At 40.8% G+C, this 23,748-nt stretch overlaps 1 protein-coding gene across 1 annotated transcript in view; it reads left to right on the top strand.

Annotated features, from left to right (window-relative positions):
• The window catches only part of LOC146614196 (uncharacterized), a 94,117-nt gene that overhangs the window by 47,063 nt on the left and 23,306 nt on the right, over positions 1-23,748 (top strand). The window contains exons 6-16 of the mRNA XM_085377615.1: positions 1,064-1,340; positions 1,891-2,167; positions 7,725-8,045; positions 9,052-9,147; positions 9,383-9,420; positions 9,512-9,681; positions 12,007-12,182; positions 15,730-15,866; positions 20,285-20,432; positions 20,505-20,823; positions 22,460-22,582. Coding sequence (XP_085233741.1) covers positions 1,064-1,340; positions 1,891-2,167; positions 7,725-8,045; positions 9,052-9,147; positions 9,383-9,420; positions 9,512-9,681; positions 12,007-12,182; positions 15,730-15,866; positions 20,285-20,432; positions 20,505-20,823; positions 22,460-22,582 — 2,082 coding nt within the window. The remainder of the gene's footprint in view (positions 1-1,063; positions 1,341-1,890; positions 2,168-7,724; positions 8,046-9,051; positions 9,148-9,382; positions 9,421-9,511; positions 9,682-12,006; positions 12,183-15,729; positions 15,867-20,284; positions 20,433-20,504; positions 20,824-22,459; positions 22,583-23,748) is intronic.

Genomic DNA, 23,748 nt, shown 5'->3' with positions numbered 1-23,748 from the left:
AGCACTGAATGGAACATAAAGGTGCAAAAGGTCAGAGAGATATGAAGGCGCCAGACCATTTAAAGTCTTGTAGGTGAGCAACAGGATCTTAAAATCTGCTCGAACCCTACAAGGCAACTAGTGAAGAGATTTCAGTACTAGAGTAATATGTTCATATTTCCCTATTTTGGTTAAAATGCAGGCAGCCACATTTTGTACAGTCTGTAAACCTCTAAAACTTTTCTTCGTCAACCCAGAGAGGAGACCATTACAATAATCAATACGCGAAGACAAGTGAAAGTTTTGTGGTCCAATGACCATCAAAGCTGAAAATTATCAGATAACCAGCCCCTAATTGCAGATAGACAAGCTTCCAGTTTGGACAAGTCAGCACAGTTTCCAATGATTAAAGGATCATATAGTTGCAGGCATCAGCATAACAGTGAAAGGTTACATGAAAATAACATAGAAGAAGACCAAGAAGCAGCAGATAGAGAGGAAACAGTAATAGGCCAGGTACAGACCCTTGAGGGGACCCCATGCCTCACAGCACAGGTCTCAGAGAGCTCATTTTTAAAACTAACATTCTGAGATTTCCCAGACAGGTAGGATCTCAGCCAGGATACATGCCGATAAAAATGCTGATAAAACGTTCAATCTTATCCAGTAAAATACAGTGATCCACAGTGTCAAACCAGCGCTTAGATCTAGCAGTAATAAAACTGAAGTGCGATCATTGTCTCATTTACCACTTTGATTAAAGCTGGTTGTGTGGAGCGGTTTGGTCTGAAAGCAGACTGAAATGGCTCAAACTGATTGTTGACAGATGGTCGGTGAGCTGCATAGAAACAACTTTTTCAAAGATCTTGGACAACAAAGATAGATGTGACATGCGTCTATAGTTTGCAACTGAGTCAACTGAGTCCAGGCTTTTTCACGATTGTACCACCACTGCTGATTTAAAACAGGCTGATGTGACTCCAGCCGTCAATGAAGTGTTATGGAAAGTGCTCTATCCCCCCGTCTGTGGTTCTAAGTTGTGGTGATGGTGCAGTTTCAGAGCACTTTTTTTCACTTTCTTCAGATCCCCAGAGAAGTGTTGTATGGCAGTCACAGTCCAGTCCACACCTTGTCATCATCCAGTCGTGGCACCCTCCAAAGCCTGCAAGGTTCCATGTCTCCACCCATGGCCCGGTCTATGCCCTCCTCCCCTTCCAGGGTGGCATATGGTGGAGGGGGCAGTGGGGGAGTGCGGGACCCCAGCACTACATTAGCACAGACACTTCGCCTTTCGGGAGCAGGACGATCCAGTACCATATGCACCAGCAGTGCCATCCTGGAGAGGAGAGATGTCAAGCCTGGTGAGATTCCTCCAGCAGGAATGTGCTTTTTAGCTGATTCCTACTGAACAATGAGTCACTACTGCAAGTGTTTTTTTTCCCCCTTTGCTGTGACATAAGGGAAGAAGTTATGGGCTGTGATTAGTTGTAATGATGTATGCCATCTCCCATTATCTGTGTGTATAGCAGCGGCAGACATTGACATACATACATGCCGTATGTCAATGTCTGCCGCTGCTATACACACAGATAACCAGAAACCTCGTTACTGCTGTGTAAACTAGCTTTAGTTTCACATTTAAGCTGAATGTCTGAATGTCTGGGGTTTGTGTGTGTGTGTGTGTGTGTGTGTGTGTGTGTGTGTGTGTGTGTGTGTGTGTGTGTATTTGAGCTTTTTGCATTTTTTTTGTTTTTTGTTCCACATGGCAACCCGGTGCACAATGCTGAACTGATTTTACTTGCACTACACTCTTGGAAACATAACCACTGGCTGTGTTTTTACTCTTTATGTGTGTTTGCTCCACATTCTAAAGTGACAGTGTGTTTATGTGTAAATGCATGTATGTGTCAGATGAGAACGTTGACAGCAGTAAGGTCATGGCCTTGGTGGTGCGTGGTGAAGGAGGACCACATCCAGACTCCTACTGCGCTTCTCTGCAGGATGGAATAGCTCGCCGCAGCATCTCCTCCCAGTGCAGTGCCCCTCCATCTCTCGCAACAGATGTGGTGAATGTTGGAGTCCTAGGACTCCCAGTAGGGCTGCAGCAGTACCGAGCCTCCATTAAACCCCTGATGGGCTATGGAGAGAGCCAATATAATCTAGAGGACGGGACCCATTCCCTCCACAGGTATACTTGCCTATTTACACACATATGCAATAGGAAATGTCTGAAGTTTAATGCTTCATTTCTGCACCATTTGGGTGTATGCAGCAGCCAGGAGGCAACAGTCTGTACCAGTTTAGGTACATGTGTTAGATGTAGTTCTTATAATGGGTTAAAAATGATCATTTTTAGTTGGGCAGCATCAATGACTGTAGAAAACATGGACGACGCGACAGCTCCACAAAAATGAAGCCAAAACGTCTCTATCGCCCCCTGGTGTCTGGCTGCAGTATAGGTCATAAACCTCCTCCATGTTAGCGGATGGGACTGGGGTCAGACTAAAATAAATTAATTCTCCTAGGATAAATTTTTTCCAAAGATTCTTTCTTTTGTTTTCAATAGTTCTCATCACGCTGATTGATGTCCAAGAGGTCTCCTTTCCCATAAGTTTGATTCTAATTCCTAATTCCTACCACAGTGATGTTAAATTGGGGTGAAACGTCATCATAACAGCTTTGACTGGCAGCTGCAGTCACGGAGAAACTTGCGTATCTCTGTTAGGGAATAGCAGATAGAGCGTAGGCTCTGAGAGGAGGGCCAGCGTTTACGCTACGAAAACACGACCGAGTGTTTTAACCTGACAGCCTGAGGTGTTCTTCAGTAAACTGGACTACCCGACAGTTTTCTACAGTCATTGGGCAGCATATAAAAGAAACATCTAAACACACAAAAAACAAACTTTTTTGTCAGTGTAATCTTTAGTTCGACATTTTTCGGTAATTCAAATGTAGGTAAATGAGCTGATTGTATTATAGTGATTTCTATCTAACATTCACACTCTTGATAGCTGCATGCGAAAGCAACTTGGGGTTAGTTGTCATGGTCCTGGGTCAAGCGACCCAGTGTTTGAGTTTATGTATCTTTTGTATTTATTTTGTGCCTTAGCTTAGTGCACCTAGTTAATTTCTAGATTACTGTGTAGTCCTGTTTCTTAGTTATGTCATCTCCCCTGTACTAAGTTTCCCTGGTTCATGTGTCATGTCTGTGTGGTTATGTTTGGTTCCTTGTCTAGTCTGTCATGCTTGTTAGGCCTGTTAAGTTGTGTTGTCGTGTCTAAGTCTGCATGTTTCCTGTTTTATTTTGAAAAGGGTCTTGTGTTCTGTGCTCATGCGGTTAGTTTTACTCTTGCCTGTGCATCATTATGTTTATCCTAGTCAGCTGTTTCCTCATGTGTCTCCACTTCCCCTGATCACCTCATGTGTGTATTTAAGTCCTCTGTTCTCTGAATGTCATTGTCGGGTCGTCTGTTATCCCCACCATAGTCATAGAACTTCGTAGTATTTGTTTCTTAGTGTTTTTTAGTTTGCTTAGGGTTCCTTGGTTAACCCCTGTAATCATCCAAATAAAGGATCGCTTTCTGTTTAAACTTGCAATACCTCGTCCACATCTGCTTTTGGGTCCTGTTTCAAAAAACACACCGGCGCACCCCGCCGTGACATTAGTATCTTGCAGGGATATTTGACATGTAGACTGGAGCAGCCAGGAATCAAACCACCAACCTTCCCATTAGCAGATGACCTGCACTACCACCTGAGCTACAGCCACACCGTTTCTTTGGTTAGCTAAACCAAAGAAATAGAAAAGTCACTTTGGGTATGTGGCCTGACAGTTACAGCATGTCATTTTGCAATCCAATAGTAGAACGTTTAAAGTGCCTTGAGGCAATTGTTGTGATTTGGCACAAAACTGAATTGAATTCAAGTAGGAGCTGACTGGGCAAGGCCTATGTGAGTGTGATGTTAAGTGTTGGGGAGTAACGGAATACATGTACCACCGTTACGTATGTAAAAGACAAAATATGAGTAACTGTATTCCGTTACAGTTACCATTTAAAAAGGTGGTATTCAGAATAGTTACTTTGTTGAAATAAATGGATTACACGGCGGTATTTTCCTGTTTCATAAGGCTATGCCCTCTCTATTTCTGGTAATTCCACGCTGATGGAAACCTAAACAAAACGCACATTAAGAGGCTCTAACGCGTGTGACTTAACCTCGCGGCACATGTCACCCCTTATTGTGGCCCGCATAATGACGTGAAGAAATATTTTTAAATAGTATTATTCAACAAATTATTTAATATGAAGACGATAGGCAGTGTGATAAAGGCATAGCATGTATGAAGCATGTAAATATAATAATAACCACTGCAGCCAAAAAGAGAGCCTGACGAGCCCAGCTGTAAGTAAGCTGTTAAGACTCGACTGTACACTGTGTTCGTGTTTCCTCTGAAACAATAAGTCCCGTTGGAGCAGCCTTTCAACGCCTCTCTCTGTCTCTGCTAGCAAAGTTGACCCAGACAACAAAGTAAAGCTAGTTTTCAGTTACGAGCCCGACATGAACCTGACGTATTAGCCAGAGGTCCCTTTACTACGGTTCGGAGCCGCAGACCTGTTTTATATATGCGCTGAATAGTTTCTATACAAGATCACTGCAAAAAGTGCAGCCTTACCTAATGTGCACCTACTGTTACTCATTTATATTAAGATTTAAACATCTAGTTGGTGTTGGTGTGGAGAGTAGCCTTCAGTAATAGTAATAAATCACACAGCAATAGGACATTCATGTAGTTGTAAAAAGCATGATAATGTATTAAGTAATCCAAAGTATTCAGAATATGTTACTCTTATTGAGTAATGTAACGTAACGGAATATGTTAAAAAATACATTTTGGAAAAATTAACCTACCCAACACTGGTGATGTTATATCACTCAAGATCAGACAGCCATCCTGTAAGTCTTTTATATAGCAAATATTTTAAAGTGAATGTACAGCCTGTGTGTGCTGTTGAGGGCAGGCCTGGCCAAAAATCATATAATCAACAAGTCTTGGCACAGGAAAATAAATCTCTACATGGATTGTATTAATTTAGTAATTTACTCACGTGATTATTTTTGTGCATAAAGCAGGCCGGATACAACAGTGTTTCCTACTCATAAGCTTTATTGCTCAGATATATATCTAAATCCAGAACTGAATTTAAAATCCTTCTCATTGCATACAAGGTCTTGAATAATCATGCCCCATCTTATCTTAAAGGCCGCTTAATATCTTCTCACTCCAATGTAGCTGCCATCACCAGTGTGTGAATGTGTGTGTGAATGGGTGGATGACTGGGTATGTAAAGCGCTTTGGGGTCCTTAGGGACTAGTAAATACAGGCCATTTACCATTTAGAGCATTTTGCTCTCAGGCTTCTGGTTTACTTCTGGTTCTTCGGGTATTCAAAAGTAGAATGGGAGGCAGAGCCATGTGCTCCCAGTTTGGATTTGGATTTACTTTTAAGATTCATCTTAAAACTTTCCTTTTTGATAAAAAAATATAGTTAGGGCTGGATCAGGTTACTGTGAATACTCCCTTAGTTACACTGCAGTAGGCTTTCCATTATCACCGAGCGTTTCTTCTTCACTCTTTTTTTTCTGCTTTTTTTCCTCTGCTTTTAATCTTAAGTTATTATTAATCCATGGGTCTCTTCCCTGGCATGTCTTTGTCCTGTCTTCCTTCCCTCATCCCCAGCCGGTCGTGACATATAGCCGCCCCTCCCTGAACGTAAGTAACCGGACGTTTCTTACTGTTAAAGGGAGCTTTTGTTCCTCTACACCAGGGGTGCTCACACTTTTTCCGCATGTGAGCTACTTATAAAATGACCAAGTCAAAATGATCTACCCACTACAAAAATCCAAAACATATACTTATTTATAAATATATTGAGGATTCTTTATATCTACAATGTATATACATGCATAACCGCAATATCCAATATTTCACAACACAATTAACTATGTAAATTTTTTGTCATTACCTGAGTTTACTCTGATGACTTGCACTGAATTGAATCAGCCAGGGATGCATAGTCCGGACAGTAGCTGCTGACGGCCAGGTTTAAGAGAAAAAACCGAGAGCTAAAAATTGGAGTTAACTCGCTGACTAGCTTGTCAGTTTTACTACACTTCGCGCCGCTGTTTGCGCATGCGCAGCGACCTAAGCGTCAGAAAAAATCTGCTGTCATCTGACTGGCTTCCCTGTATCAATCAAGTGACGGGATGGATGATAGGCTGGCATCTATTTTTTTAATGCCATGCGATCTACCAATACTACCTTTGCGATCGACTGGTCGATCGCGATTGACGTATTGAGCACCCCTGCTCTACACTGTCACCAAAGTGCTTGTTCATAGGGGACCATCTGATTGTTGGGATTTTATTTGTTTTCTCTGTATTGTTGTGGAGTCTTTATCAGTTTAAAGCACCTTGTTGCGATTTGGCACTATATAAATAAAATTGAACTGAACTGGATTATATTTCTTCCAGGAATCATTTGAATCAAAATCAAAATCAGAATACCTTAATAATCGAAGAGGAAACGATGTGGTGACAATTGCTCCAAAATGAAAAGAACAGTAATGAACTAAACTGAACTAAATAAAAGAATATATTACAAAGTTACAAAATTTAACAAAATATCTCTAATAAATGCAAATAGCTCTAATTATAAATATATTACAGAAAATTAAATATGCATTGAAGTTGTAAAAAAAATATTAGGGAGTAGAGTTTAAGTACCTGCTCGGCACTGTGTTGGCACATGGGGAAATTATATCCTTAAACTTAGTTACAGTCCTTTGAGAAAGAGATGAAATGTACTTTTCCACTGCTTTGTAACCCACTATTGGAGATTTAAGTATTATAAGGAAATGATCAGACAAAAGAGGATTTGGGTTGTTTTTTTGTTTTGTTTTTTTAAGTTTTCCAGTGAGGGTAGGGTAAGCATCAAGCTTTCAAATTAATTAAAACTCTGTGTGGGTCTTTGGATGATTTGTAAGATGGAGTGGAAGATTGCTGCCACACCCTCTGTAGCTTGTGGTTCAAGGATTCAAGGCTATTGATTCATTTAAACTAACATAATTATTCTGCTCTAACCAGGTTTCTTTAAAGCAAACTAAATCAATTTGTTCATCAATTACTAATGTATGTACTGACAGGGACTCAGAAGGGAGAGACATAATGTTTAATAATCCACAATTTGGTGCAGTTGTGTATACTATATTGTTGTTTGTAATTTTTTTTTTGTTTCTTTGTCTAAATCACTTTTGTCATGTAAAAAACATCAGTGGTCTGGAGCTCTATGTAAGCTCTTTCCTCCAGACCATCCTGTAGAAAGCCTGTGAAGGTAGCTGAAGCTTCAACTTGCTTGGCAGTAGTCAAGAAACCTAAAGGATTTAGAGTTAGTTAGAGACGTAGGCAACAATTCCTCCTGAGATGTGTGCAAACCTGGTGACCAACTACAAGATTGGGAACATTTATTTCAATCAATGACATGAAAATCAATCGATGACTTGTAATAACTAATTGATTGCTATTATATCCATCTCTATTATACTGAAAACTACGATAGAAATGAGAGACTTTGATAAACTGATTACTTGATGTTTCATCTATTTGTCAAAGGACCATATTGTATGTGGGTTTTACACTGCTGTACATACATTCACTTTCTATTCCATCTGCTTTTTCTTTCTCTAGGCGGAAGAATAGGAAGTATGCTGACGGTCAGCTTCCCCCAATGGGAACCAAAATCCCGCCTAGTTCCCCTCACAGACTCAGTGAAGTCAGGATGTTTGATGGTGGACAAATCATCGGAGGTGTGGGCCTAGTGTCTCCTGAGAAGAAGTCACTGATTCGCCAGTCCCTGGGGCAGGACAATAACAGTGCTACACTAGAGATTATAAGCAGAAGCAGAGGAAGTGGATCCTTATCCTCCACCTCATCTGTTTTTGCTGACAGTCCTCTGGGACAAACTGAGAGACTGTTTCAGGGCCATATGAATGCCAGCAATGCCCAAAGGTGAGCTGATAGCCAGAGTAATTGCCTTGTTGCATTGCAGCCTATGACGAAACCACAGGAAACATAAATCACAGATGTTCTTTTAAACGACAAAAAAGAACAACTTTTCTTGTGTCTTTCATAATGTATGAGAAAGATAACTAAGCAGTGGGTTCGGTTATTTTCCATGTTTAGCCAGTTGCATCACAAAAATAGTCCTTATATTACACTCAGTGAATGCTTATAGTGATAGATTATACCAGTAGCTGATAATCAGCCCAGATATACTCTGCTCCAAGAACAAAACATGACATGTTGCCCTTTTTGAATTAAATACACAACTAACGACTTATCTCGCATTTGTCCTATGAGATATTTCTGTTACTAGGTCGAAATTGCGTGGTAGAAGTTTCAAAATCTGACACTCAGTAACTGCAAAATATCACACAGTGATGATATCTGCAAAGTAAAAAAACAGGCCTCTTGAGATTTGCTTTGAATGCTCAGAGTAGAAATGTGTTATAAAAGTAAAACTCCATTAACAAATGTTGTGCTTGGTTCAGCTGGACTCTTCCAAAACTGACCCCACTTAAGTCACAAAATGCATAAAATGATTAACCTTATTTTGTCCTTTAAGGCTTTTTCAAGTATGATCAGTACAGGGAGCTCAGATTCATAGCTAAACTAAGTGTCAATGGGGAAGTGACCAGTGAGGAAGTGGAGAGGGGAGTTGTTTTTAAGATTAAGCTTCAACTGTTCCTTTTGATAAAGTGTATGGTTAGGGCTGATCATGTGAACCTTTCTTCCTCCTGATGATGTAGACTCAGGGTGAACTACCAGGATGCTCTCAAAATTGCTTATCCACTAATATCGGAGTGTATTTCCTTTCCAATATAAAGAATCATGAGACCAATGGTTGGGAAATGGTGCTTAAACGAAATTATGACAGTTACATGGTGGCAAGCTGTTCTCATGGTTCATATAAGTGTTATGTGATGGATATAATGTATGTATTCCTATTTATCAGTGAGAGAATCAAAGCCATGGAGGAGCAGATAGCCAGTCTAGCAGGGCTAGTGCACCACGCTTTGTCCATAGGACCCGGAGACAAGGATGCTGTCAGGTCTGTAACATCTACTGATATTAACAATTACTATATTAATTATTCTTACATTTATTATGTTTGTTGTTGGTAGTATTTAAAATAACAATGTGTATAAAACAAGAATTCATTTAATCAAATATAATATTAGTTTGACTAACAGATCTTTGCCTCATAAAGTAAGATTATTTCTGCATACGATATAAACCTGGGTTAAACAGTCATTTTAGGTCTTTTGTCTGTCTGTGTTTTTCAGTGAGAGTCCAGAATGCAACCTTATAAACAACAGACTTGGTGAGAGGTTTCTTAAATGTACATATTGCCACTATGAGTGTGTCTCATGGTGTGAAAATTCTGAAAAGAAAACAATTTCTTTGCCCTTCAGGAGTATCATCTGAGCCCCAGAATCCTGCTGCTCTGACTGACAGCTTTACCTCCATCCATCCAGCTGCTCGGGCCCCTGCTTCTGACAGCAGAGTGCAACAGCGTTTAGTGTCAGCCAAGAGGAATGTGTGTGAGCTGCGACTCCAGTTGAACCAGCTCAGACAGTTACAGGTACTCAACTCTGCTCACTATTTACAGTTAATGCAGCACAAGTAATAAAGTTATTAATAATAGTAGTAAATACTGACGTGTACTTTTTAACTACTTATGTTGTCTCACTGACAACTCAAAGTGCTCCAAGCCAAATCAATTTGCTTCAATTTAGTTTTATTTATGTAGCGCCAAATCACAGCGATAGTTGCCTTAAGGTGCTTTACATACAGAGAAATCAGAGAAAACCTCAACAATCAGACCCCCCACCCCCCATGAGCATGTGCTTTGGTGACAATAGGAAAGAAAAACCCCCTTTTAACAGCAAGAAACCTTCAGCAGAACCACGCTCAGGGAGGGGAGGCCATCTGCTGCGACCCCCTGGGGGTTAGAGGAAGAAGATGGGACAAAGTCATGCTGTGGAATAGACCCAGAGATTAATAATAACTAATGATTAAATGCAAAGTGGAGTATAAACACATAGTGATGGAAAAAAAACACATCTGACTGAAGAGGATGCAAAGCATCATGGAAAGCCCCTAGCAGCCTAGAAATATCGGAGTGTCTCTAAGGGAGAATTCAGGGTCACCTGATCCAACCCCAGCGATATGCTTTCTCAAAACATTTTAAGCCTAACCTTAAAAGTAGAGAGGGTGTCTGTCAAACAGGAAGCCGATTTCACCGAAGAAGGACCTGGAAGCCATTCTGCTTTGGTCCTGTTCAAAGGCTGTTTTCTTGTACTGTCATTGTAATTATTGTTATTTAACGCTGTCATGCATGAATTATGACAACCTCAATCAGGATTTTTTTCATCTTTTCATGCCTAAAGATGATTGATTCTGGATTTAACTGTGAGCCAAAGAAGAGAGGCCAGTATGGAAGAGCTATGCTCTCTCTTTCTAGTCCCTGTCAGGACTCTTGCTGCAGCATTTTGGATTAGCTGAAGGCTTTTCAGGGAGTTTTTAGGAAATCCTGATAATAATGAATTACAGTCGTCCAGCCTAGAAGTAATAAATGCATGAACTACGTTTTCAGCATCAGCCTGAGACAGGATGAGATACTGCACAAATGCAGTTCTACATATTTGTTTAATTTGACATCGAAGGACATGTCCCGGTCAAAAAGGAATCAAAGATTCCTCACAGTGTTACCGGAGGCCAAGGTAATGAGCATCTGGTTAGATACCATTGTGTAAGATTTTTGGGGCTGTGTATAATAAGCTCAGTTTTATCTGAATTTACAAGCAGGAAATTGGAGGACATCCAGGTCTTTATGTCTTTAAGACATTCCTGCAGTTTAACTCATTGATGTCTGTTATCTGGCTTCATGGACAGATAGAGTTCGGTTTCATCTGCATAGCAAATTAATGAAACTGTATGCTATGATTGATGATACTGCCTAAGGGAAGCATGTATAATGTAAACCGAATTGGTCCTAGCACGGAGCCCTGTGGAACATTAATACCTACAGAATCCTCTAATTGCTATAATAAAATATTATGGTCAACAGTATCAAACTGTTAAGTGGGTGGGATTACACCAGGGAGCTATGTGGACTATGATGTTTACAGACGACACTGTGATCTGTAGTGAGATCAGAGAGCAGTGGAAGAGAGCCTGGAGAGGTGGAGGTAGGCTCTGAAGAGAACAGGAATGTAAGAAGCAAGATAGAATATAATGTATGTGTGAATACGAGGAAGACAGGTGTAACAATGAAGATGCAAGGAGTAGAGGTAGTCAAGGTTTAAATATCTGGAGGCAATCATCCAAAGCAACAGACACAAGAGAGCTGAAGAAGAGTGCAGTGTCACTGACGCTCACAGTGGTGTGAGTGTCAGTGATGATTTGTGACAGAAGGAAAGCAGCAAGACTGAAAGGGAAGGTTTATAGGATGGTAGTGAGACCTGCTGCGACTTGTGTTTTTTATGGTGGCAATAATTTACTGCCGCCTTAGGTTGGAGTAAAAGTTAGAGATGCGCAAAGGAGGGGTAAACAACATATTGTGCAAAGAATTCTGAGTATGCAGCTGAACGGCAGGAGGACAAGGAGAAGACCTCATGGATATAGTGAAGAAGGACATGCAGAGGGTAGGTGTCACAGTGGAGGATGCTTGTGATGGCTGGATAGTGAGATCGAGGTAAATTATCACTTGTTGTGATCCCTACAGAGAGCAGTCAGAAGGAGAAGATGATCTTATGCTGGGCCTTGCTGCAACACCTCAGTTCATCATTTGCCTTAAACAAGCTATTATAGATTAAGTGTTGTGTTGAAATGGCCATATTACCAATATTTGCTCTGAAAACCCCAAAACGTTTTCCTGATTTCTGACTTGCTGGATGTTTTTCAGCTATCAAACCAAGAGACTGTGAGTTCTACACTGCAGATGGCAGGCCACGAGCTAGTGGTGTTGATGTGTGATCGGCTGGCTCGATTTGAGGAGGCAGCATTCAGACAGAGAGCTGAATTGGAAGAGGAGAGGAGCCTCTACCTCGCTGAAGAGGAGAAAATACTCACACAGCTTAGGTAAGAAAATGAATTTAAGAATTCAAGAATTTTTTTAAAATACTAATCTTTTGAAGGAGTAGCCATGAACCACACTGTGCTGGTCTGTTATGACAGACCTGCTGTCAGAGGCCACAAGAAGATCATTCGTAACCTTCACTAATGCTGTTTCTGTGCTGTGATGAGCTCTGAAACCTGAGTTAACTTTTCAAATAAATTGTTCCTCTGCAGATGATCACTTAGCTGTTTCACAACTTTCTCTTTCAAGAATTTCTGAGATAAAGAGAAGGCTTGAAACTGACTTAAAATTAACTAAGACAGCTGGGTTTAACTAAGGGCTTTTAAAATGATCTAGTTTTTCCTCGATCATTGGCAAATAGTAATGTTCTAGTTTTACGAAGGCCTTTTAAAAATAAAGAAACAAGCAGTTTTTGCAGCCTATATGAAGACCCGTTAACATAGTGAGACATCATTTCCTCTTCACCTTCTGAGTTAACTGCTGCAAGGCCTGCATCTGTGAGTTATGTGAGCTATTTGTGAGCCACAGTATCCAGTGGATAGGATCCACCTAGGGATGTAACGCTATTAATAACTAAGGACACCCCATGAATCAGTAGCTTGTAGAACCACATTTCACAGCATTAACTTGTAGAAATTTTCCCTTCTCTTTACAGCATTGTTTAAGTTTGGTCTGTGCTCAGCTGTTTGAATGGCCCGCCACAGCATTTCAGTCCGGTTGAGGTCTGCACTTTGGACCACTGCAGCACCTTGATTCTTTTCTTTTTCAGCCATTATTATAGATGATAAGCTCTTGTAGATTTCCATATTGTCTTGTTGATGACCAAGTTTGATCCAAGCTTTAGCTGTAAGATAGATGGCCTCACATTTGACTCTAGAATACTGAACAGGTGAACAGATGAGTTCATAGTGGACTTGGTAACGGCAAGATGCCCGAATTTTAATCCTTCCACCACCGTTCTGACGGTTGGTGTTAGGTGTTTGTGCTGCTATGCTGTATTAGGGTTTTTTTTCCAAACGTTATGCTGTGCATTATGGATAAACATCACTTTGGTGTCATATCTCTAAAGCAAATTGCTCTGGCAGTCTTGTGGTTTGTTCAGATGCCATTTTCAATCCTAAGCATCAATATCTTGGTGGTTTTAATCCAAACAAGTGAGGAGTGGATCTAATGCAGAAACTGAGATACATGACTTGCTTTATCATCATGCTGGACTATAACTGGGATAATCATTTACAAAATTAACATTATGTTCAATTGAAATTTATCTAATGCAGTTTTACAATGAAACTTGAAACTAGCAACTGAAACCATAAACTTATCAGCAAAATATTTGTTGAGGTCATAACTGCTGCTGAAGGTTCGATTTCCCATAGATTTCTTTTTGCAACCAAAGGAATCATCCCCTGATGTGACTCAACGTCACCGTTGGCCGACAGAGCCACCCCACTCCCAGTGAAAGCTTTTACTGCAACTCCAAAAGTCCTACCTTTGCTTGAGCCCATGGTAGCCCTTGTCCAACCTTGTTTAGATCTGTTCCCTTCCAGCTGTTATATAAACGAGTAGTTATGTGTAGTGTCTTTACATCAGACTTTAAGAGTTGCTGACCTAAATAGATGCTGATGTCAAGATTTCAGCTGTCCTCTTTCATTTAAAGTTAAAGCACTGACTGACCATGATTTAGTCCTTCCAACATTCACAGACATGGTCTGACATCATGACCCTTTATAGTGTAAAATGCAGCTGAAGTCAAATCATTGGTGGCATGCATGGCGTGACATATCAACCTGTAGGCCTAATGTTAAAAAGCAATTGTTAAAAATAGAGGAGTGGGGTGGGAAGTGATTTGATTTGGTATGGCATGGTCGTCCAAACACATCATAATTCGTTCACATAATAACATGCTACACATTAACTTCTTTTTTCAACGTACTCTGCTAACATGGTTTGGCATTTATGAAGGTTCATGAGTAGGAGTTTCAGAATAACTGGGACACAGTTATGTTTCTCTATGCGAATTCAAACACACGTTTAACCAGATACCAACATATCAAGCCAGCCTACTCTCTTAAGCCCCAAGGTTCTTTCTGAGGTTCGTGCTCTTGGTATCTATAATAAAGCTAACACTTGGGAGATTCATCAGAGGTGGAAATATTAGAGGAGATGTTACTATGTCAAAGTAGCTGAGGCTGGAACATAGAACAAAAGGAATACTTTTTTCCTTGCCTAATTTATTTTGGAATTTTATTGCATATAACCATATTGAAAATATGCTTCAGTAGACAATAAACTCAGTAAACAGTCCCGATCAAAAGTTTAAGACCACTTGAAAAATGGCCAAAAATCATATTTTGCATGGTTGGATCTTAACAAGTTTCCAAGTAGAGCTTCAACATGCAACAAGAAGAAATGGGAGCAAAACATTTTTGAACATGCAGTTTATTGAAAACAGCACTTAAACTGAAACAGGCTGTTTTACAGCTGATCAAAAGGTTAGGATCACACGCCTTTAAAAGGCCAAATCTGTGGCAAAGATGTGGATTCATTGTCATTTTCTGTCAGGTAGTCACGCTGTCATGACGTTCTGATGACAAAGGCAACGTGAACGTGGTCGCGTTGTTGAACTGCATAAGCAGGGTTTCTCACAGCGCGTCATCGCTGCTGATGTGGGACGCAGTGAGACAGTCATTCCACCTGTGAGGATCTGCGCAGCCTTTAACCACAGCCATAAAGCTTTGGGTTAAGATAAACACGTTTGGTTTCTGTCACTGTCACATCTACACAACACTTGATGTAGAAAGGGACAGACTGACTGAAGGTCTCCAGGTCCCGTTGTTCAAAGATGGACCAGGCTGTTATATCAAAACAGTCCTGTAGTTGGAGGAGAGCACCATCTAGCCATGTTTTAATGACCCAGGTGCCTGGATGGGTCTGTTTGCTGCAGGGGATGTAGGCAGGGATGAAGACCAGTGAGAGGTGGTCAGATTATGTCAGGTGGGGGTGTTGTGTCACTCTGTAGACCTGCTTGATGTTGCTCACTTAGCTCTGGTTATTATATTATGTATATTTATGTGCATAGTGTCTATGCATTTATTGCTCCTACCCTTGAGGTTAGAGGCTAACTGCATATGTACTTTTATATTACTTGTAAGCTGTGCAATGAAATTGAAGTTCAATCTAGTCTAACCTTGCAGCACCCAAGCTTTTATACATACATCACTTCTGATGATGGCTTATGTGTGTTTATGTTGTCAGGCTGGTCTATCTAGTAAAGTGCTGGCAAGCTACAAGATACCATGTCAGAACATTCCAGTCACTTGAACATTTCATGTAGCAGACTTTTAGGTGCAGCAGTTTTCAAGTTATTCACAAAAAGAATTAACGGAATAATCACTGATTATTACGGCCACACACAGGACCAGTGACTGTGACTCCTTAAACCTGCTCTCTGCTGCCATCTTGTTTCTACAGCAGGCCGTCACACAGTTGACTCTGCTGCCTGTGACTGTTAATGCCATGTTTCTGTCTTCTGTGTTCTTTACTTTGCAGTGAACTGGAGGACTATGTGGACCATTTGCAAAGAAGCTCCATTACCGGTTCAAGCCAGCTGAGTGTAACTCTGAGAGATGTAGAGGAAGGAGCGATGAGCCTACGGGGGGTCGGGGAAACTCTGGCCATTCTCAAAGGTTAGTGGGTTTAGGGCAGGGGTCAGCGACCTGCAGTGCATGTGGCTCTTTCATCTTTATACTGCGGCTCTGCGTGGCGTGGGAAAATAAGTTATAAGTATTTAATTGAGGTGTACTTTATTTTTGTTAGTTCTTTTTTAAATTGTAGTTCAAATTGGAAGATTATTGTGATCGTGAAATATTAAAATTAAATTATATTTTATTTTAAACAAGCGTCACGCTTGCGGAAGCCGGAGAAAAGTAAGAAAAGAAAAATATCTGAAGAAACAGAATAATTAATGATACCTGGGCAGATTCATTCTGGCCTACCAGTATGCCTAATCTGTGGAGAGAGACTGGCTAACAATAAAAGCTTACATGTCGCAAGACATGTCCAAACTAAACACACGACCTTTGCTGATAAATATCCAGAGGGAGAAGAGAGGAAAAAAGCTGTTTCGGAACTGATGCGGAAGGATGAAATTGGCAAATTCAACTATACATGCAGATTTTGTGACCACTCAGGAAATAGTCAGGCATGGGAAGCCGCACCACCACAGGAAGAAATGATTGAGATGATACCACTAAAATGCCAGACACTGGAGAAGGACGTCTGTGAAGCTGTGCTTGATTGTTTAAGAGCTAAAGAAATGGAAACAACCCACCTAGTGTCAGTGGCTACTGATGGGGCGCCAAGTCTGATTGGTGTGCACGGGGGCTTCTTGGCATTGCTGCAGAAGTCACTGGATAGAAAGCTGCTGACATTTCACTGCATCCTGCACCAAGAGACATTGTGCACGCAAACCTTTCCACCAGAATGCACAGAGGTCATGAATGTTGTCATTCAGATTAGCAATAAAATAATAGCAAAATGTTTAAATCACCGTCAGTTCCATTTGTTATTGGATGAGATGCAGAGCACGTACTCTGATCTCCTCATGTATAACAGAGTCCGGTGGCTGTCCAGAGGAGAGGTGCTGAAACGCTTTGGTGCACGTCTGGAAGAGGTGAAAACTTTCATGAGCAGCAAACTGCTCGCCTTTTCTGAACAGCCAGAGTGGCTGGAAAGGCTGCACTTGACGGTGGACATGATAGCAAACCTGAACAAGCTGAATACAACTCTTCAGGGCAGGCACATGCTGGAGGAGGTGTTAGGGCTTGAGCGCAAGCCGACAGTTTTAGTCAGAGATTTACAGAGAGGCACACTGTCTCACTTCCCCTCTTTAAGAGAGTTTAAACAAGGTCACAAGGTAATAAATGCAGAATATTTGCAGTCTGCAATCACCACGATGCAAGCATCGTTTTGGGAAACAATTCCAAGAGTTCGGAGAGGAAAAAACACATTATCACTCCCCTGACCATCGATCCCTCCCTCCCTGCATTTGCAGGTGTAAGTCAACCTGATCTGGAGCTGGCTGACATAGCTGACAAAGATATGTGGGTGTACGAATTCAAACGCTTGACAGAGGGTCGAGATGTTGCCCATCAGAAGGCCACTCTTGTTCAGGATCACAAATGGAGTGATGTTGACACCCTTTGAAGACCGGACAAACATGGAATGCCATCCCCGACACATAAACACGAAGAAATATGCATTTGGAGTCCGGTCGATCTTTGGATCCACGTATACATGTTCTCCACAAACACCGCTCACACCTCACAGACGACAGCTTACAGTCCTGCATAAAGATGAAAGTGACCTCGCACAGCCCTGCTTTGCAGACGCTGTGAGCAAATGTTCAGGAACATTAACCAGGTGAAATAAATATTTATGCTGATATTTTGCAGACATTAATTTTTAATTGTTTAGTGACATAGACCTTTTTTTCTATTATATTTTATAAATTCTGCTAATTTCTGGTCAAAGGCGATATAAAAATGACATTTTTGTGACATTTTTTGTGACATGAAATTTTTTGTTTGCTACATGGATGATTTAAGTTCAGCTTTTTAACTCATTTGAAAAACACCTTCAAGTCGACAAGTTTCGTTTTTGTTATTATTGATTTATCTTCAAAATGTGTTCATTACGTAAGTAAAATTTAACTTTCTCTGTAGCACCTCGTGGATTTCAAAAGCAACACACTTTTATACAAAGTGCAAAGATGAAAAAACAATATGCAGTGTTATCTTCATTTAAGATGTCAAAAAGTATTTGCGGCTCCCAGTATTTTCTTTTCCATGGAAACCGGGTCCAAATGGTGTTTGGGTGTTAAAGGTTGCCGACACCTGGTTTAGGGTGACTCAGTGAAAGGTTGAACCAATCATTTTATTGGCCAACATGTAATAGGTGCATTAGATCTGTATTTTGATATATGAATGGTTTGGTCATGTAATGTTCTAATAAATATTATAGTGATTTTAATAATTAATTAATTAAAAGCTCAAAAAATTCAATCAGTCACCTCTGGGAGTTATTGAAATAATGAAATAAATAATTAACCTGATATGTCATGTAGGGCTGCCACGATTAGTCGACTAGTCACGATTACGTCGACTATCAAAATCGTCGACGACTGATTTAATAGTCGACGCATCGTTTGAAGCTTTGTAAGATCCCAAAAGACGCAGGAATAATAGCAGGATTTAAGAGTGTAATAACGGATTGAAACAGAAGATGGCAGCACTGCATGTACAAGGATGCCAGCTGCCGTTAAACCCCGAAGAAGAAGAAGCTGTGTCCCAGAATTCATAGCGCAGCCCAGCTCAGTTTCCAACAATGGCGGCAGCTAGTTAGTTTTAATATTACTCTTATTATTCTTTCTGGGTCACAAAATAAACGTTTAACATATTTTCAGGCGGGAATGTAGTTGTGTAAACCTCAAATATCTGCTCAGTTTATCAAGACACCGCATACTTTCAAAAGCGCTCCGACGTTTTCGGAGACATCTGTTACCCACTAGCTCGATAGCTAGCCGGGGGCTAGGCTCACTAGAGCCGTGAGAACACCGGACTCCCGGCAAATCGTTTTCAAACCCACCGCCGTCTTTCGCTACTCAGGTTAAACATATGAGTCACTTAGATAACTTAAAAATGTTATTGTTTGGCTTTTTTTTTTTTTTTTTTTTTAGTATTTTATTTGTTCCTGAGTAAATCTGTTTGGCTGAGATTAAAGTTATAGTTTTTACACAGCTGAATAAACGTCAAGCAGACAGCTGATTATCAGAAGTGTGAGATGCTGGAGAATCTACTCCGGTGTCCTGTTATATTTTAGATAGCAAGGAGTTTATTAAACTTCACTGAAACAAACTATCATCTTGTCTTTATTTTTAGTTAGCACATACCTTAACCTTTTAAGACCTACCATAGAACCAAGTCCGCCAGAGCTTATATTATATTTTTACATGCTGTGGAGCCATTTTTGGGAGCATTTCAAGTTGCTATACATCAATACAACCATTATAGCCCAGATTTTAATAATATGTATTCATTAAGTGCATAGTAATTACATAAATTGCAAAAAAGTGCAATAAACTACAAAAAAATTGAAAATCGTTTTTGCTTTTTTAACATATATTTCTAGTTAGAGAAATTTAAGAGGCTTATCCCTCAAAACTGTAAATACAAAAAAGTTGCACAAAATAGTTTCCCACCACAGGAAATTTATTTTGAGTGTCTTCATAGTTTTATTTTTGAAATACACCAATTTTTATTCACTGCAGGAAAAACGAAAATAAATATTATACTGCAAATTTGCAAAAAAGCAGCATATGCATCAAAATAAACTATTTCCAGCAGTGCAATATGAGTCGTAAGCATCCCAGAAACGACACAGAAAGTCATAAAGTCAAACATAACTTTTAAAAAGACCAGCATAGGCCCTGAGGCCCTGATGGTAAAAAAGACTACATTTCCGCGAAAATGACGTCACTTCCGGTTTCGGGCAGGTAATGGCGGAAATGCAAAAGTTCGCGCTGACGTCTATTCCAACGTAGGAAGTGTTATGAACAGCTGATCGGATCGGCAAAGCGTGTTTCTGGAATATTATGTTTTTGTTGCTGCAAGTGCTTTTTATGCAGTTTTTGCAAAGCTTTATGTGGAAGGAAACCGTGACCTAGGACAAGCTGATGGCATAAGATGTAAGTACAACTCCTCCGGTTTCATATGCAAAAAAATTTTTTGCGCTAGCTTACATGGTTGCAGTGCTACCAGGATTTAAAAATAGTTACGCAAAACAGAGCGTGCCCGCTCCGATCGGCTCTAAAGGGTTAAACACTTAAAGCTGTAAGCTAATGATAGTTATATAAGAGCAGATGCTGCTGGTGCAATAAGCTGTACGTTTTACTTCCAATGGATGATGATCTGATTAATCGACTAATCGCAAAAATAATCGGTGACTAGTCGACTATCAAAATAATCGTTTGTGGCAGCCCTAATGTCATGTAGATTTTGGTAGTGTACTCAGAGTAAAGTTCCCTTCCTTGTTTGGTATCTTCCAGGTGAGTTTCCAGAGCTGCAGATGAAGATGCGCTTGGTGTTGAGGCAGGAGGTAGAGGCAATGCGTTTCCTGAAGGAGGCGCCTCTTAAGATGGACTCCATGTTAAAGAGGGTCAAAGCCCTGACTGACACCCTCAGCTCTCTCCGCAGGTACTCAGTATTTTCACTCAGAGTTAAAACTGCTCAAGAAAACGCTCTTGAAAATGCTCCTGTTTTCACCAGGTGTGTGTCAGAGTTGGTCCCATCACCCAGATCAGCCCAGTTAGAGCCGGTAGAAGCTGTTGAACTGGGCAACGGACCAGCAAAGACCCAGAGTCTTCAGAACTCCCCAAAACCCCAACCTCGGTCCTCAGTCAGGCTGCCTCAGCTCACTCCTTCTCTCTCTGGGAGCCAGGCTGAGACCAGGTTGGTGGGCTTGCCGTCTCTAATTGTGGCCCACGGAACGAAGAGCACACCACCTTCTGTGGTCCAGACCTCCCAACATTCCCCCGGTCTCCCTCTGAAACCCATCCCCGGACGGCACTCACCCACTGTGGCTAAGGTACCATATGGATAATAGTTCTTGGGCTGCATAACTGATCACTTTCATCTCTTCTTAAAGTCATTAAAGAACTCTTTAAGAGTTCTTTTTACTGATGGCATGAAGGTGGCTTTCATATGAATTGTATAATCTTGGGATTGATATTGTTATAGCACCTTGATCACAAACTAGGCCACCGTTGAAAAAAAACCAACATAAAATTCAATGAGATAGTAAGACGAGTAAAACACAGACATAAAATGATCTATATAACATATACAACATACCTCGCAGGCTGACCCATGCTTAGAGGCAGAAATGAGCACTTTACAGATACTTTTAAGAACATTTTAACTTCCGCTGACTTAAGTTGCCCTCTCCTGCTTCAACTTACCATGTTCATACTTCAACATGGGCGTGCGTGTCACTCAGGTGCTCCAGCGGAAACAACATGCAGTACAATAGTTCCTACATGAGAATTTCCAAAATAAATGACCTGATGACCAGTGTTGGTCAAGTTACTTGAAAAAAGTAATCAGTAACTAATTACCGATTACTTCCCCAAAAAAGTAATCCTGTTACTTTACTGATTACTTATTTTCAAAAGTAATTAATTACTTAGTTACTTAGTTACTTTTTAAAAACACGATTTACAACCTGAAGAGGTTGTAAATCGTGCCCAATTCTACAGCCCAATTCTACTTTTTCTGCATAATCCATCATACAAAATGTAATCAAATGGAAAAGTCTCTTTTTAAAACTTGTTTTATTAGTTTTAATCTTTTAACTTTATGCATCAAGCAAAAATTTAATTATCTGCAACATTCTCTGACTGGAAGAAATTTGTTTAACATTTAAACCTATTTTCTGCACATTCCAGCACAGAAAATAATTTTTTTTTTGTGTTTACACTCACTCTTTCAAATAGATGCAAGTAAAACACAGCAGAAAATAAATAAAGTCAAAGACTCAGCGGTCCTGTTGCTCTATTTTCACCTGTAAAGCAGGAGTGGGGTGGGCGGAGGGTTACCCTGGTGCAGGTGTGCCGCGGTCAGTGGAAGAATCCGCGAGTTTCTCTGTGAGTTTCCCATTACGTCGTAGCTACTCGGAGCTTGCTTGGAAGTTTAGGGGTTTTTTTTGCTGTAAAAAGAAGTTTTCTTCCCACGCACAACGGACACTAATGTTTTTGTCACTTTTTATGGAATCAAACTCAAAGTAAGGTCAGTACTTCCACGCTTTAAACGCTGCACGCTCATACTCTCTCTGCACTCGATATATGATCCATTGTTGATCTGCACACAGCTGTTGTCACGAACGTCGCACTCGCTTACGTCACTGTCATGAGACATTCTCGCAAAAAATCATGGTTTTAGTGACGCAGTAACGCAGCGTTCCTACGGGAAAGTAACGGTAATCTAATTACTGTTTTTGCAATAGTAACCCCTTACTTTACTCGTTACCTGAAAAAAGTAATCAGATTACAGTAACGCGTTACAAGTAATGCGTTACTGCCCATCTCTGCTGATGACATTTAAAATATGCATAGTGTAAAACAAAATACATTAACTAGCGGTATGGCAGTAACAACTGTAAAGCAGCAAAATGTGAGCACCTTATTTTGTCTGTGGTGTGTAAGACATGTTGTCATGTTGTGAAGGTGCATCCTCGCAGCAGAGAGGGCAGTCCTGCCCTGCAGAGGAGAACAGGTCTTCAGGAGTTTGACGAACTGGACCAACTGGCACCAACACCAGCAGAACACACCCACAGTGAGCGGACCATGGTAAGACACAAAGACACACAGGTTAGAGGTCAACACTAAACTCTCATTCACTTATAGATAAACCTCTGGACAATAGGCTACAGAAATGTAAATGTCAACAATCTGTGTCACTTTGGCATCATTTATCATGTTATTGATTGAAAATGTTGCAGGAATCATTGTTGGCAGATCCCAAGGCTACTTGAGTTCTGTAAATTTAATAAAATCAAGAAATTAAAAATATATAAAGGTGGGTTTCATCAGTTTTCACTCACATGAATGCTTTTTGACTTTCTGCCAAAGATCTGGCAAAGTTGAACCAAGCTGGACATAAAAATTTGAGATCCCAACTCAGCTGTGCCATATCCCAGCTCTACCTCTCCGGCGTAAGTGCCCCGTCACCGGGGGCGCTGTAATGGCTGCCTGGTGAAGCTGGAAGTTTCTTTAAGGTGCTCTTGTACGCCCTTATCCAAAAAACACGGAGCGGTGCCTCGCTTCTCTATCTCTCTGCATTCACTGGAACCTGTCGATGACTGGCTGGTACCTGTCGCCAGTCTGGATGGGACGTTCCAGCCCCGAAAACCCTGCTCTGCTTGTCCCAGCTGGCTTGGAGTGAATTTGCAGAACCTGTGGCCTCTGTGTCGGGCTTCTAGGATGGCTAACAACGCAGATCCACCGCTTACTGTCAAGACTGGTCTGGTAAATGCTAGGTCCCTAGCAAACAAAACTTTTATTCTGAAGGCTCTCTTCATATCCCGAGGACTGGATTTTCTGTGCGTGTGTGAGAGGTGGCTGAGCACTGTTAAATGTAGCATCTTCTCTGAACAACCTGCGATTGCTGCTATTTTAATTCACCGCAGATGTTGGGCTGCAATGATTTTTAAAGGTCATTTTAAATGTAAGCAGTTATCCACACCATTCAGCAGCTTTGAACTGGCTGTTTGAGCAGGGCTGCTCTCACACAGTGTTGTGCGCGGTGGTTTATCATTGTAGTGGCGAATTTCTGTCCCAAGCGATGAAAAAATAATTCTTCTACTTCTGACTCGTACATACAAACAAACGATGTCACAGTCAAAAAGCTCTTTGCTGCTACAGCGCACATTTCCATTGCCGTACTGGCTCATTCTAACCTGCTACCACACATGCGCCATCATTTTTATCTTTCCAGACAAAAATTAAACACGCGG

The sequence above is a fragment of the Diplotaxodon limnothrissa genome, linkage group LG18, assembly GCF_057381915.1.
Source record: "Diplotaxodon limnothrissa isolate DT_005_m linkage group LG18, D_limnothrissa_male_GT1.1, whole genome shotgun sequence".
Lineage (NCBI taxonomy): Eukaryota > Metazoa > Chordata > Actinopteri > Cichliformes > Cichlidae > Diplotaxodon > Diplotaxodon limnothrissa.
This window is presented reverse-complemented; position numbering and strand designations above follow the sequence as displayed.